General features: G+C 34.3%; 1 protein-coding gene across 1 annotated transcript; it reads left to right on the forward strand.

The window, feature by feature from the left end:
* The first annotated feature begins 213 nt into the window (after positions 1-213).
* LOC136064864 (stress-response A/B barrel domain-containing protein UP3) lies at positions 214-2043 on the forward strand. Its single transcript, XM_065767236.1, is given in 2 exon segments — positions 214-629; positions 1418-2043. Coding segments are annotated over 2 exon segments (666 nt in total). The 5' UTR covers positions 214-420; the 3' UTR covers positions 1875-2043.
* Positions 2044-17590: the final 15547 nt, after the last annotated feature.

Consider the following 17590-nt stretch of genomic DNA (forward strand, 5'->3'; position numbering starts at 1 on the left):
TAAGAAAGGAGATTGTTTATTTACTTTTCTGTTCATCTTATATTGCTTTATTTTAGAAGAGAGTTTCATATTCTGACTTTGGCATCGGAGACACTGTGGCAGGCACCACACCGGTGACCATCGGTGAAAGTTGAAGGATCATCTCCATCCTATGAACATTACTGACGAGCTTACACTCATCAATATATATATATATATATATAAAACCACCACCCTTCTGTCACTGTCAAGTTAAACTATCAACCAGTACTTTGTAAACATTGTTTTAAGGATAACACACATCTCCACAGAGGATGGTGTCTGAAAGCCCGAACACTCTTTTCCCCTTCATTTTCCAACACTTTCTCACCTCCCAAACGCCTCCCCCACCTTAAACCCTACACTCAATCCCCACCGTCCAAACCCACCACCAACATCAAGATGTCGTTGGAGACCATCGAACACGTGGTCCTCTTCAAGGTCAAGGACAATACCGACCCATCCAAGGTCAACGCGATGGTCAACGGCCTGAACGCCCTGATCTCCCTTGAGTAAGTCATCCACATCACAGCTGGTCCAGTCCTCCGCACCAGATCCCAGCCCCTCACCTTCACCCACGTCCTCCATAGCCGTTACAAATCCAAAGACGACCTCGCCTCCGAGTCCAAATCTTCTGTCTCATCAACTATGCTCCACTTCATGCTCCACCAATAAAATTTAAATAGATAGACTCTCTCATTAAATGAGATAACTCTGACTTTAACTCTCACGTTACTGAAACGTTAACTTTAAAATACATTTCTTTTCTTTCTCCTTTTTTTTCTTCCGCAGCTTTTTTGGACTCCTCTGTTTCCGACTTTTGATTTCTTTCTTCTCTCTTCTCCATGTGGTTTGAGTCAACAAGAACTTTTGGCTGAGTTTTGTCTCTTGCTGCAGCCTTTGTTTTTGATTTGGACTCTTCCCCTCTATTGTCTCATTATATTACTCTCTCAAAGTGTTTCCAGCTTTTGCTTTTATTTTTGTATGGCACAGAGGCTCCTTTTGTTTCAACTTTTGAGAGACTACTGCTGGAAACAAGCAACCTTCAAGGCTTTCAAGGTTTTTTTTTTTTTTTTTTTTTTTTTTTTCTTCTATATGTGGTTGACGTCTCAAGTGTTCATCTTCATGGAGAAGAGAAAACTCAGCCAAAAGTTCTTGTTGACTCAAACCACATGGAGAAGAGAAAAGAAAGAAATCAAAAGTCGGAAACAGAGGAGTCCAAAAAAGCTGCGGAAGAAAAAAAAAGGAAAAAGAAAAGAAAGGGATTTTAACGTTAACGTTTCAGTAACGTGAGAGTGAAAGTCAGAGTTATCTCATTTAATGAGAGAGTTTACTTGTTTAAATTTTATTGGTGGAGCATAAAGTGGAGCATATTTGATGAGACAGAAGATTTGGACTCCCTCGCCTCCTACTTGGCTCACCCTAGCCACGTCAGCGTCGTCAAAGAAAACGTCCTCCCCATAATCGACGACATCATGGCCGTCGAATGGGTCTCCTCCTCCGACGAAGGCCACGTGTACTCGGTCCCTTCTGGTTCCGCTGTAAAACTATCTTTGTTAAAGCTCAAGGAGAACCTGGGCGAAGATGTGAAATCCGAGATCTTCAGGGCTATAAAAGGAATTAAAGATAGCTTCCCAAAGATTAGTTAGATTTCTTATGGGGAAAACTTCTCCCCCGCCAGAGCAAAGGGGTACACGCTGGCCTCACTCGCGGTTTATCCTGGAGTTAGCGAATTGAAAGCCGTGGATTCGAATCACGAGTTTGTGAATTCACAGAAGGATAAGGTTAGGGATTACCTAGAGAGTGTGGTCGTTGTTGATTACGTGGTCCCGTCGCCACAATCCGCGAGTCTTTGATGGTATTTACTAGTACTGTTTATGTTACCACTTACCAGTAAAAAAAAACCCAAAGCCTGATAAAAAATTACTACTAATAATAAGCTTTACCTTTATTTCGAATCACGGCGCAATTGGACAAATTTTGAATTATGAAATGCAATGTTTTATGCAGTCATTTTATTGGAAATCTTACATGAACGCTGAATTTTGTATTAATCATCTTGATATGTTGTAAGCATAAGATATTTAGGTATAAGGAGAGAGATATAATCCAACCATGGATTGGTCTAAGTTCATTAGAAAGTTAGGGCAAATTACAATTTAGCCACTTGTTTGCTTACTTGTGGTTTGAAATTTGACATTTTACCGGTCAGTTAGATTTCTATAACTCACCTCTATTAAAAACAGAGTTAAATATGTAATTTTGCTCCACTTTTTTGTCTCTCTTCTTCAAAAACACAAGGAAAAAAAATGAAATAAAAATACAAGATCAAATAAGATAAAAACTATCCATCGAAACACTTGCATCATGGAATTTCAAACTATAGATAGGAAACTTAAATTTTGGTCAAACTTCAGAGGGGTAAAGTGTCAAATTGTAAACTAAACTTCAGGTGAGTAAAATGTCAAATTGTAAACCACAGGTAAATAACTAAAATTACAGCCAAACTACAAATGGATAAGTTATAATTTGCCTAGAAAGTTATTGAAAAGTATGACATTGATAAAAGTTACATCAACAATAACTTGAACCCAATAAAAGGTAGTGTAATTGTCTGGGACCATGAATCATGGCCGTTCCGTCCAATTTACTTGTGTTTAGAATTCAACCAGGTCACTCTGTAAGCTGAACTACAATAATGAGTTGGTAGTACTGTTTGGTTTAGTTAGTCTATGGACAATATATTGCATAATCCTGTGATGTGATAATTTTTTTTATTTATTTACTTTCTCTTCCTGTTTTGGCTTTTGTTTGTTCTATCCAAATAACCTTTCTCATCTCCCTCGCTTGATTTAAAGTTTACTAGAATTTCTTCCGTGATTGAGCTTTCAAGACTTGGGGTGGGGCAGTTACTGAACTATTTTTTTTCTTTGGTGGAAGAGTTTTTACAGATGGGCTCACAGTATGTATTAAGATTCATACTATGAAACCTTTGAACTCTGTCTGATAAGAATTATTTGGATCACTGGCTTTTTGAGTATCTTTTATAAGCATTAGGATGAGGTTGTGATCAGTAAGTAGTAAGTCACAGTCAAGTATAATTGTGTATGTGATGTAGAACAGGTTTGTTTCACTGATACAAAATATGATGTTGGTTCATTTTGAATTCAGTTCATATTGGATATTTATTGGTGGTGGGTTATTGTTGAAAGGCATAGGCATGAATGGGACATAATAAAATATGGATTTGGCAATGGAATTCAATGGTTTAACTACTATAAATGAAAATATGAGAAGAAACATTGGCAATCATCTCATGCCTAGGTTCCCTTAGCAGTCATGGGAAGAAAGTATTATACCCCTGTCAAACTCAAAAGGGCTTCGAGGATGCTGGAAACTCTCATTTTTTATTTTGACTAATTGACAGTTTAAATGCTATTTATATAGTTGTTGGTCCATATTTTAGTGGGACAGACTCCTCATGTTGGAGAGCATAAAATTTTGGGAAATTTGACGAGCAGAACAGGCTTTTAACTACTATGTCCAGATGTAAAGGCCCAAAACCACAACTAGACTCACATTCTAACTACATAAATGTCATTGGCCATTGCTGCAATGCAGCTTATTCCTGCAAACTACTGGACAAATAAAACATGAAGAGAACTAAGCTAAATTAGAAGCTTCTTAAGATGGAGTTGGTGTGGGCCTATTTTCATACCTTGGAATCACAAAATTATCCTATTGAGGACTGAGATAGGATGAGGTGGTGTTTGGGGCCGAAAGGGGATTTCGACATACGGTCCTTTTATGGTGCTTTGAGGGGAATTAACTCTATTACTTTTCATTGGAAAAGCATTTGAGGTATAAAGGCTCTACGTCGAGTGTCTTTTTTCATTTGGAAAGCTGCGTGGGGGAAGATTCTCATAGATGATTATTTGAGGAGACAGGGCTTTGCTATTATGGATTGGTGTGGCCTCTGTCTGTGTAGTGGCTGGGGAGAGTGTTGTTCACCTCCTGTTGCATTGTGGGGAGGTTTCTCGGTTATGGAGTTTTGCCTTTAGCTTGGTTGGTGTTACTTGGGTTTTACCCAAGAAGGTTATTGATTTATTGGCAGGTTGGATAAGCTGGTTGGGAAAGCACTCTTCGAATATTTGGAATTTGGTACTACATTGTGTGATGTGGGTTATTTGGAGGGAGTGAAATAATCGCATTTTTGAAGATTCGGTGTTTACAAGGGATAAGTTCCTAGCTTTATTTGCAGGAACTTTGTTTGATTGGTCTCGCGTGTGGAGACTTACCTCTATCCGCTGTTTTTAGATTCCCTTTCTTCTTTTCATAATTTTCTGTTTTCTTTTTGACGCTTGTACATAGTTTCTCTGCCTACTACATTTTTTTAATGAAGTAGTTTTTTCTTAATACAATTTTTCTTACCTATCAAAAAAAAAAAAATGTAGAAATTTCTGGTATGTTACACAAGGCTGTTCATGGGGTTGGAGAAGATTCTTAAGCTTTGGGATATTGCCAGAACATTGTTAAACACTCCTTTGGTATTGGTGAGGGGACATTCGGCAACTGGCATCTTGAAGGTGCTTTAGCCCAAGTTTGGTCATAGACTGTTTGTTGAAGCTGCCAGTTCCTTGGATGCCAAAGTATCTAGTATGTTAAAGGATTGTCGCTGGATTTGCCCTCATGCTCAACCTGAAGTGATGGGGCTCCTACAAGCAGGCTTAAGTAGGATACATGGGAAATGTTGATTCAGTGCAATGGGTAATTTCTTTGTCTGGTGCCTACACTTGTTCTTTTGCTTGGAATGAAATTAGACTCAAGCATGAAGAAGTAATTTCATGGAAATTGATTTGGCATAATCCTTTCATTACCAAATATTCATTTATTGGTTATCTATTCTAAATAGGCAATCAACTTGGGAAGGGCTTTTAAAACAGGTTATGTTGGTAATGTTTGTGTTACTTTGTTTTGTAGAAGCACAATTGAGATTTGAGACCACCTGTGTTTTGAAAGTTCTTTCACTAGTAGGATTTGGTTTCAGTTGCTGGTACTGTGTGAGATCAAGTTGGCTCCTCTTGGTGTGAGTGTTCCTAGTGGGGGCTCATAAGCTTGAAGATAGGAGAATTAAAGCTACTCTATTCAAGCTAATGTAGGTTGTTGCAATGTATCACATCTGGGTGCAACGCAATGCCAGAATATATAATAACAATATATTATTGTTGGGCAATATTAAGCATGATGTAAGATGGAAGATGAGTTATTGTTAAGTAGTACCAAATATTCTATGAGATAGGGCTGTGTGCAATTGGTTGGAACATATCTTCCATTGATTTTGTATGTGTTTAAAGCAAGGTCTGTTTATTGCTCTGTTTTGTACTGTTGTAATGGTAGGGTGAACTATTGGCTTTGTAGGTTGGGCCTTTGACTGTAGCTGTTATAGGCTTGTAGCAGAGGAGTATGCTGAGTTTTGATTTCTTAAAGTGTTATTGTAGTTTCTGGGTGTCATGCTCTGTTTTAAGATTATCGTTCTGTTGTTTTCATTTATAAAATTACTTGTTCATAAAAAAATCTAAAAAAAAAACATATAAATTTGAATAGAAGATGAAATAGAACATTCAATGATAACGCATAACTAGGATATATATATATATATATATATGGACTACATGCCTAATATAAACCTTTTATCTAATTGTTGGCCTTTGTGCTTCTGTGAGCTTCTGTAGTCTGCATATCATGATCTATGTGTTCAAAGATTGATGTCAGTTCCAGTAAATGAGCTATAACTCAATTAGCACTTCCTCTCATAATAATTGGATGGAGGGTGAGGTTGTGGGTTCAAGACCCATTGAGTGCATGCGTAACTTATCAATAATAAAAGGAAGAAGATTGATGTCAGTCTTTATAACCATGCATTTTCATGAACTTCTTGTATGAATGACAAGGGAGATTGCCCCCCTAATGTTGAAGGGAGATCTGAAAAACAGGAATGAGCCAATGAGGAGGTATTTGTGGACTTAGGACTCGGGTGGCTGTACATAAACATTGTAAAACCAACCCAGCTGACCAAAGCTGATCAAAACTAGTGGATTTCAGCCGGGGGTAAGTTTGCTGGCGTTCGGTATTGGTATTACTAAAAAAAAATTCAGTGTTCTGGTCGGTAGGTGATGGAATTCTCATACTGGGACATATGAATATATGTCATTTTAAAAATTATTGAAACTTCATACATGTATTATTGAATGGTGTTGGATGTGTAAGTCTACATGTCTAATGGGGGAATCTATGGACCATTTGCTTCCTTATTGTGAGTATGCTCACAATTTTTGGTCCTTGGTATTTTGTATGTTTGGAATTCAGTAGGTTGTGGATTTGTTGGCTTGTTGGAGTGGGACTCTTGGGTGAAAGGGGAACGGTGAAGATTGCACCAAAATTTTTTACTACCGTATCTGATCTTAACATTATATTTTTCTCACCTGATCTCTTAGACTTAAGAGCCTTTCCTCCTTTACCACTTCTCTTAATCATTGATGAGTTGTTCATCGCTCCATCTCACCAATAACATGCAAATATTCGTGAAAACACCAACTGAGAAAACCCTTCACCCTCTACCAATCCCTCTATCAAAAGCCTTGCGGTCACGGATGTCAACAAACTCAAGACCCCATTTAGTAAGATCAGAATCGCTAATCATGGATTCAAGAGTCAACATCCGCTTTGGGTGAGATGTTAAAAAAGTGTGGGTCGAGAAAAATATTGGTTTTGAATTGCAAGAAGCAATCACAAAATCATCTGTTCAATTGGACCATGGAAAAGCTTATACCAGAAATCAAAACTGGCGGGTGCTATTCTATACTCATATCTCCGGGAACTAAGATTTGTTCTTGTAACTTGGTTATTGATTGGGTTCTCCATTTGGTGGTTTGCTGTATCGGAGCCATTAATGGAGAACCTGGGGCACTTTGTGAGATTGCCCAGGCAGATCTAGGGAAACTTGTTCAGACCGGGGATATGTGTGTGAACAAGCTTTGTACGTACTATGCAGAATCTGCCAAGCTCGAGTGATTGTGGAAAACCACTCAATACAACATGACAACTATTGGAAAAAGAAGAGTTTGACTTGCCTAGACTGTCACATAATTAGTATCCATAGTAGGATTTCAATGGGTTTGATTAAGCTACGAAAAATGGAGGAGATGCAAGAAAAAAAAAGAGAGTTCTTAGTTCAGTTTCAAAACTAGATTTCAAGACTGTATAGTATACACTTACGACCTACTAAAAGGATGGTAGCTTGATACTGGTTCAAATCCAATTTGTGAGATAGGTTCAAGCAGTTAAGGTTAGAGTGTTGGACAGCTTATAGTAAGCAAGATGGCCGGGCTAAGGAGAAGCTCGTACGTACTTTTGGCTGAAGCTTGTGAAGAAGTTGAGCATGGACCTAGGAGTTTTGAACACTTCTGTCTAGAGCCTCCCAATGAACCTAGTGTTCCTTGAGTAATTCTAGAATCATACTATTTTTGACAACTATTTTATATGAACAAATTGTGAGCGACTATCTGTCACTTTCACATAGCCCTACCACTTTTTCTCCATTACTCACAGCGTGCCACATTAGAATTGAGGCAAAGTTGTGATAAAAAGGTGTAATCTTAGATTTGTGTTTACTTGCCACATAAATTGTCAAATGTGGGGAAAAAAAATTAAATTTGATTTTTTTTTTTTAAGAAAAATCCTCTACATTCTTTCGTTAAATTTGATGGAGATAGAAATGGTATATTTGGTACATTACTAAAGTCAGTGTACCAAATTGGAGAAAAAAACAAAGAGGGCTTTAATGCGACAACATAAAGTTTCGGGGATCTTAGTGCAACTTACCCAATTTTTAAAAAATGTTTTTCACGGGTACTTTTTTGAGAAGTTTAAATGACTCCTCCATAATCCTTTTTGTTCTAAGTAAAAGAGAGCTTCAAATATTAGAGAATTACAGGCCCATTAACCTGGTTGAGGGCATTTGCAAAAAAATTTGCAAAGGTTAACACTGACCAGTTGAAGAGTGGTGGGTAAATTGCTTTCTCCATCATAAAACGCATAATGCATTTGTGGAGGGGAGGTAATTAATTATTAGATGTGCTAATTGCAAACAAATATTTGGATAGTAGGATTTACACAAAATCTCTGGGGTTATAAAAATTAGACATGAAACCAGATAAAATTTGGATAATCTAATATACTTGCAAAAATCTGGCTTTGGGATTGGGACTGCTGAAGTTGGATTCAAAAGGGTATATCTCTAACAAGATTTGTAGTAATTTTCAAAAAGAGTCCTTTGGTTTTCTTTCCTTTCTCTAAGGAATTGAGACAAAGAGACTGATTCTTATCATTATTGTTCATCTTTGTTATGAGGGCGCTTATCAATCTGATTGATGGGGTGGTTTAAGGGAGTACCTAAATAAACACTTTCTATCTTTTCATGTGATTTAAGGGCATCAGCAGATTAGAATAAGGGATGAAGATGTGTTAAAAGCAGCTTTTAGAACTCATGAGGGTTAGTATGAGTTCTTGGTAATGCCATTTATCTTAACCAATGCTCCTTCCACCTTCCAAGCCTTAATGAATGATTTTTTTTTTTTTTTTTTTAATTTGAGAAAATTTGTGCTGGTTGTCTTTTATTACATTTTAATCTTTAGTAAGAACCTTGAAGACCATATGAGCCATTTAAGGTTTGTCTTAGAAGTGTTGCTTCACAACGAGTTACATGCTAAAAGGCCTAAATGTGTTTTCGGCTACCTTGAAGTTGAATATATGGGTCATCTCATCTTTGGTCAAGGAATTAGAACTGACCCAAAGAAAACCTCAGCCATGCAATCATGGCCAACCCCTGCCATAGTTAAAGCCTTGAAAGGATTTCTTGGCTTGATTGGTTGCTACAGAAAGTTCATTTAGCAGTATGGTCAGATTGCTGCTCCTTTGACTGCTCTCGTAAAAAAGAATTCTTTTTCATAGAGTGACCAAGCTGAGTTAGCTTTCCAACAACTTAAGTCAGCTGTAGTTAGTCCTCCAGTAATGGCCCTTCCCGATTTTACTAAACAATTTTTAATAGAATGTGATGCTTGTGACCATGATTTCAGAGCTATTTGGATGTAAGACGAGGCCCATTGCTTGTTGTATATATAGGTATATATACATGGATAGGTTATAATAATGATGTTTGAGTTTGGAGAATATTGTTTCATAAAGTTGTTAAAATGAAAAATTCAAGTTCTGAAATTTTCTAAGTGAAAATTCGAAATTCAGCATTTTCTATCGGTCGAAAATTTGGCTCAATCGATCGATCGATCGAAAGGACCTCTTGACCGGTCGGAACTCAAAAAACTAAATTTTCTATAGAATTTTTTGGTGACTGTTCAGAAAGGACCTCTCCCCAAAATAGTAAGTTACAAAGAAACATAAGAAATCTTGTGGGTATGTAGAACCCAATAAACTTGATTGTATCCTGGGGACAAGTTTGTAGAAACGCTTTAGCAACTTGTGTATGGGGACAAATATTGTCTAAGGATAATATTCAATTGTGCCTCCAAGTAAATCACTAATCTCTATTTACTTGATGTGTTCATTTTGTTCTCTCATTGTTACTCATTGATTTGATAAAATCCCCAACATTGCTTTCCACGGTCAAGTTTTGAAAGGCAAGGGCCTATGCCTTTCTATGTATGAAAAGGAACTGTAAGTCTTGGTTACTACAGTCCAAAAATGGAGACATTATTTGCTTAGTAGTCCATTCTTATCAAAACAAAATAGCAGAGCTAAAGGTACTTGCTAGAGTAGGGTATTGGCACACCTGCACAGTAGATATGGCTCACAAAAATTTTGGGTTGTGTCTTTGTGGTGGAGTACAAGAAGGGTCAAGAGCATAAGGTAGCTAATTCCTTATCTAGAAGGGAGGAAGTGCAGGAAGCAGTTTAGCCTGAGCCTAGCAGCTATATGTTACTGGTTACCTTTCCAAGTCCTATTTGGATTGAGGAATTGAAAGCTAGTTACCATCAAGATGTAGCAATGCAAAAGGTATTCACAGGAGTGAGGGTGTTTTAGTCTCTAAAGGCATACATTACATAATGGTCTGTTGCTATTCAAAGGTTGAATATATGTAATGTAGGTGTTAATTGTCCTCTCAAGGCTCTAGTAAAATCAGTAGAAATTTGGTGTAGGAATTTAGGGATCCTTTGAAATGGAGGTGAAGGATCTTATTCATAAGCTTAAAGTGGCTAGGGTTTTAGGGTTTCGTCTCAAATTGATGTACACCACTAAAGAGTGGAGTACACGGTACACCACTTTTGTAAGGAAGTTACAAAATGGGTTTAAAAATAGGGTCTAGGCCTTTTTGAGATTATTTGTTGAGTTTTGACGCATGGTGTTGATCATTTTGGTAAAGATTGAGAATATTTCATTATTTTGACCAAGGACCTCAACTAAAGGCCAAAACAAAATGGGATATCTACATATATAATTATATCATTCAAAATATTGTTTTACCAAGTGAGGAATAATAATTGATTTTGAATGAGGCAGTATTATAATTATGTTTGGGTAAATTATACCAACCCCCTTTGGATTTTAGAAAATTATACTCTCACTTGAGGTTTGTATAAATGCAACATGCTCTCTTAAAATGTGAATTCACTAACAAAATATTCCATTTAAAAAAAAGATTCTTACTTAAACTATGAATGAAATGACACTCCTCATTTAAGGTATGTATAAATTAACAGGAATAATATTTTAGAATAGAATGTTATGTTAGTGTAAAATGGAGTGTCATTTCATCAAGCATTTGGGTGGAATATCATTTCGTAAAATCTAAAGGGAGGTTAGTGTAATTTACTCCTTACCTTTGTTTTGCAAAGTATTAATTCTTTTCAATAAAATGACAACTCTTCATTTTAAACACTCAAATAAATAAATAAATGATATTTTGTAGATGATTTCTCGTGAAATGAACTCTGAGAGTGTTCAATAAAAAGAATTTTAAATAAGCATTATGTTCACCTTTTTTTTTTTTTTTTTTTAAGATGTAGCAATGCAAAAGGTATTCACAGGAGTGAGGGTGTTTTAGTCTCTAAAGGCATACATTACATAATGGTCTGTTGCTATTCAAAGGTTGAATATATGTAATGTAGGTGTTAATTGTCCTCTCAAGGCTCTAGTAAAATCAGTAGAAATTTGGTGTAGGAATTTAGGGATCCTTTGAAATGGAGGTGAAGGATCTTATTCATAAGCTTAAAGTGGCTAGGGTTTTAGGGTTTCGTCTCAAATTGATGTACACCACTAAAGAGTGGAGTACACGGTACACCACTTTTGTAAGGAAGTTACAAAATGGGTTTAAAAATAGGGTCTAGGCCTTTTTGAGATTATTTGTTGAGTTTTGACGCATGGTGTTGATCATTTTGGTAAAGATTGAGAATATTTCATTATTTTGACCAAGGACCTCAACTAAAGGCCAAAACAAAATGGGATATCTACATATATAATTATATCATTCAAAATATTGTTTTACCAAGTGAGGAATAATAATTGATTTTGAATGAGGCAGTATTATAATTATGTTTGGGTAAATTATACCAACCCCCTTTGGATTTTAGAAAATTATACTCTCACTTGAGGTTTGTATAAATGCAACATGCTCTCTTAAAATGTGAATTCACTAACAAAATATTCCATTTAAAAAAAAGATTCTTACTTAAACTATGAATGAAATGACACTCCTCATTTAAGGTATGTATAAATTAACAGGAATAATATTTTAGAATAGAATGTTATGTTAGTGTAAAATGGAGTGTCATTTCATCAAGCATTTGGGTGGAATATCATTTCGTAAAATCTAAAGGGAGGTTAGTGTAATTTACTCCTTACCTTTGTTTTGCAAAGTATTAATTCTTTTCAATAAAATGACAACTCTTCATTTTAAACACTCAAATAAATAAATAAATGATATTTTGTAGATGATTTCTCGTGAAATGAACTCTGAGAGTGTTCAATAAAAAGAATTTTAAATAAGCATTATGTTCACCTTTTTTTTTTTTTTTTTTATAAGGGTTCACATATATGTTTACTAGTATCAAAGCAAAAATTCTTAATATTTAATTTCTCAAATGTAAGTTGCCAAAGTTTGTGACGCACTTGAAAAGAATTTTTTTGTGTTCATTTATTTATTTATTTATAAATTTGATAATTATAATATGGGAAAAGAATATTGGAATTCTTATCATTTTGATTAGAAATATAAAAATATGTCAATTGAACTACAATACACAAGGCTCTAAGTGAAATTTTAGTGTACCAAACATTACTTAGAGTTATGACATGAATGTGGTACGTTTGATACACTGAATGGGGATTACAACATGAATTGTAATATTTAATTATTTATTACTATGAATAAATGTGTTGTAATGTAATAACTAAACTTATTCATAAGTTTGGTTGAGTTATAACATCTATATATTACTAAAAGCTGAAGCGTAGTAATTAATGTTGCTACGCTCCCGTTGAGCCACATCAGCAGCCATGTCATCATCTTTTTTCTTTTCAATTTTTCATATAATTTTTTAACATTTAAAGTGAATTAATAACTCAATTTTATTAAAATCAAAATATCATATTAATCCTATTTTTAATTATTCTTATTTATTATTATACTTTCTTCAACTTTTCTCATTCCATTTTAACTTTTCATATCCCCACTACTCTCTAACTTAATATCACTATTCCCCTACCTCTTTATCTTCTTTTATTTTTGACTCTTCTTATTCTTAACCTCTTGCTATAAATTTGTTGTTCTCTCAATCATTCCTTGCATAATTTTCTGTTTTTCCACACACAAAAAGTTCTCTCTCTCTCTCTCTCTCTCTCTCTCTCTCTCTCTCTCTCTCTCTCTCTCTCTCTCTCTCTCTTTTTTTTGTTTTTTTTTTTTTTTTTTTTCTCTCTCTCTCTCTCTCTCTCTCTCTCTCTCTCTCTCTCTCTCTCTCTCTCTCTCTCTCTCTCTGTTTTTGGTGTATTTTTTAATTTTGAACTTTTGTATTCTATCTTTACAATTCTACTTTGAATTGATATGATTTAGTTTTGTGTTTTCTGCTGTTATCTTTTTAATTCTTATTTGATTGTAAAATATTATCTTATTGTAATATAAAAATAGTATATAATCATCATTGCAAGGAAGACATGCATTTTCGATTATTGGTTCAAAACAAGATAGGTAATTCTTTTCATCATTGTCATAAATCAGGTTGACCCCAAACTTCTTCACTTGAAAACCATTGCTTATTATGTATTATTGAATACTCCATTTCATCTCCGGCTTCCAATAGAGTGCAACCACAAATATTCCTAACATGGTATTGCACGACAATTCTTTTGTCGATATTGCCATGTGATTTTCTTGGTATAATTTTTCAATTCATAGATTATAGTGAATCCATTCATATCATGAAAGCTTCTTGCAAATATATCACATAAAGGCTATCCTCGAATCTTTTGCTTTATTATTTATATTTTGTCTCATTTAAAAAAAAAATTAAACATACAATATTTTACTTAAATTCAAATAAATAAAAATTGTTCTTATAAAGTCTTGCCATGAAATCTTACAATGGAAAAATGAAATGCAAAACAAATACCAATTTAGAAACACTAAATTAAATAATAATAATAATAATAGAATATCAAACCAAACATAACTAAAAAAACTAATAGTGATGGCTATACTGATTTAATGGCAGCAAAATGGAATGAAGAAAAAAAAATAATAAACATTATAATGCATATTTAGTACATTATAATTATTATCAAATTTGGGAAAACAATAGGATGCCAACAAATAAACAAAAAGAGATAGAGATTTATAGGTAATAAAGTGTAGAGAGAAAAAGAAAAATAAAAGAAATTAAACGTCAATTTGTAACTGTTATTTAGAAAATAAAGAGGCCAACGAGTATGTGATGGGAGGAGTTAAAAAAAAAAAACAGAGATGACCTTACGGAGGACATTAAAAACTTTATATTGTAATAAAATCAATTGTAGCATTTATTTTTACTATGCTCCATTGTAGTCACGCGACCATGTTATTATCCTTTTTCTTTCCAAATTTTCCTATAATTTTTTTAATGTTTAAAGTGAATTTATTTTTGTGTTTCAAGTTGTTATCTTTTTTTGTATTCTTTAGAATAATTTGGTGTTTATTGATATACATTTCATTTTTACTATTTTTCTTTTCATCTTATTTTATTCAAAATTTAAATTTAGCCATGTCCTTCATATTATTAAATTATTTATATTTTCTATCTTTTTTTTTCTTTTTTTTAAAAATTAAACATAAAATATTTTACTTAAATTCAAATAAATAAAAATTGTTCTCATAAAGTCTTCCCATGAAATGTCATAATGCATCAATAGAAGAATAAAATACAAAACACATGCTATTTTAGAAACAATAAATTTATAATAATAATAATAACAACAACGTATAACAACAACAACAACAACAATAGAATATCATACCAAACATATCATAAATAAACTAATAGTTATGGATACACTAAGTTAATGGCAGTAAATTAGAATGAAAAGAATAAAAATAAAAATAAACGTTAATATGCATATTTAGTACATTAGAATTATCATCAAGAAATCAAATGTCAATTAGTAACCATTACTTGGAAAACAAAGAGCTTGATAGAATTAATTAAAGATGATCTTACGAATGTCAATAAAGTCAATTGTTACGTTCACTTAATTAAATCATATAATTAAATACAATCATACAAAATTTAAATTTGAAACTAATCAAAATCTAATATGGAGAACCATATTTCTTATCAAAACTAAAAAGAAGATATTCTTCAATAATAATAGAAATATATAAAAAATAAAGATGGAAATTTTCAAAATCCCATTTTTGACATTTCATTTAACATTATTGAGGCAACATTAAGACAAGATATAAGAATTTTAGTTTTTAACTTCCATAGAATCAAATGTTTCCCACATTATTTCAACCTAATGGAAAATAGGGTTTACATGTAGCATGCAAAATGTGTACAATTGACTTAGAGATGTACAAATTAGTCAACCAACTATGGTAGAATTAAGGTTTCAAAATTTAAATAAAACAATTCTACAATAATAAAAAATTATTTTGCGATGAACATGATTATGAAATGCATTTCTCTTCATTAAGTTAGTTCAAATTACAAAATAATGATAACAATGAGACCTCCCTTAAAAAAATAATCACGCGCATTGCGCGGGTCCGCGACTAGTAATAATAAAAGCTAGCTTCTTTCTTAAAAATATTATAAGAAATTCATAAAAGAAATTTTAGTCTTAAATGCAAATTCCATTAAAAAATGTCGGAATTCCACTAGAAGGATCGGTACAAGTTGGAATTTTGACAAAGACATAATAAGAGGTTTAGTGCACCAATTTATGTACGGGAACCAAATATTGAATCTTGAACGTACAAATGGACAAAAGTATATTATACTCTCCCCAGTGGAGCTTCTCCCTCTCGCTGAATACGAGCATCTACCTCCCTAATTTCTCTTTCTAAAGGTTTTCTCTTGGCCGCCTAATCCTCATTAGGCAATAGTCAATACTTTAAGGTTTATGGATCAGAGTATTCTCCATAGCTTACAAAACTTGCAGCTTACAAAAGAAGAAGAAAAAGCCATTCCTATCACAGTCACAAACAGCTCTGACCTCCTTGAAGAATGCTCCTTAAGTTTCTTTAGGCACCTTCTCTCTGACCGGCAATAGAACCAACGAGCTTTGCAGAACACCCTAACATCAGCATGGAAAATGAGCTCAGACATGAGAATAGTGGAAGTTGGAAACAATATACTCCAATTCAAGTTCAACTCTAGGTATCAACTGGAATGGGTTGAGAAGTGTGGGCCTTGGAGTTTTGAAAATAACCTCCTCTTACTTTGCAGATGGAAAAAATGGCTTACATCCACAAATATCACTTTCACCCACTCAACCTATTGGGTCTAAATTTGGGGTCTACCTTTTGAGCACATGTCACAAGAAGCAGGGAAAGATATTGGAAGTAAGATAGGAAAATTTATTGAAGTAGACAAGCGTTCATGGCAATCTGATCAGGCAAAATTTATGAGAGTTCATGTTGATTTGGAGATCGATAAGCCACTCAAAAGAGGAGGTTATATCACAAGCACTGATGGTGAACACCTTTGGCACTCTTTCAAGTACAAAAGGCTCCCTACAATCTGTTTCATATATGGGAAGCTTGGGCATGACAATAAGCATTGTCCAACATCCACTCACTGGCAAAATGTTGTTCACCAATATGGAGACTGGTTAAGAGCTGGGTGGACTGCAAAAGAAGCTACCAAGGAAAAGACCACCAACAGTGGAGGCCGAGAAGCCTCTAAAGAACAGGATACAAGTGGCAAAGCTTATTCAGCAACCGGTGACTTGGGTGGTCCTTCATTGGAATGCAACTAGGACTTTGGAAAAGTGGGCGGGAATCCAAGCTTGGGGAAATGAGAAACCTAGGGAGTCGATAGCAGCACACATGTGACAAGACAACTATCAGGGGATTTTCAAGCAAACAGTTATTGTTCAGAATAGGTAATTAATGAGTATCCTTGAACATGGTGCAAAGTCACTTGCTCAATCGTGTGTCCCAGTACCTGATGCTTCTAAAGGGCTAAAAGGCTCCTTCTCACAAAGAAGCCCAAGCCAACAAGCCTCTTTAGATATGGAAGAAGATACCATCCCAATAAAGCAAGGAATGGCCCGTACAGCCAATGATGGAGTGAATGTACAAGCCCAAGCCCAAGAGGAATGCAAACAAGTTGAGGGTAAAGGCAGATTGAAAAAAAATAGCCCATGAAAAAGGAAAAGCAAAAGATGAAGAAACACTAGCCCATGTTAAAGAGATAGGAATTAAGGGTACGTTTGGTACACTGAATGAGGATTACGACAGGAATTGTAATCTTTATTACTAGGAATAAAATGTGTTGTAATGTAATAACTAAACATATTCATTAGTTTGGTTGTGAGTTATAACATTAGAATGAAACTTAACATTTATTTTAGGAAATTTTTTACTCATACAATTATACTTCCTTAAAAATTGTTATTTTTAAATTTATGAGAGATATGTGTTATTTTTTATGATTTTTTATTTTTATAATTGTTAGATGTATATGGAAAGTTTGTTTACTTGGAAACATATTAAGTTTTGAAATTATTGCATTTTCTAAGGAATAGCTAATACAAACTTTTAAAGAGGAATAGTTATTCCTCATTTTGAAGAATAGCTATTCATAAGGAATGATTATTCCTTGTAATAAAAACATAACCAAACTAAAGAATAACTAAACTATAGGAATAACTATTACATTACAGCTCCTATTACAGTCTACCAAACGTGCCCTAAGTGCTTGAGAAGGTTTGAAGGCTCGGAGGAAGATGAAGCCAGACCTTAAAAGCGTCTTTGTGAAGTACAATTCTCAGGTAATGCTAACTCTCTCAATGAAATGGCGGCGAC

The sequence above is a fragment of the Quercus suber genome, unplaced genomic scaffold (assembly GCF_002906115.3).
Source record: "Quercus suber isolate HL8 unplaced genomic scaffold, Cork oak 2.0 scaffold_785, whole genome shotgun sequence".
NCBI lineage: Eukaryota > Viridiplantae > Streptophyta > Magnoliopsida > Fagales > Fagaceae > Quercus > Quercus suber.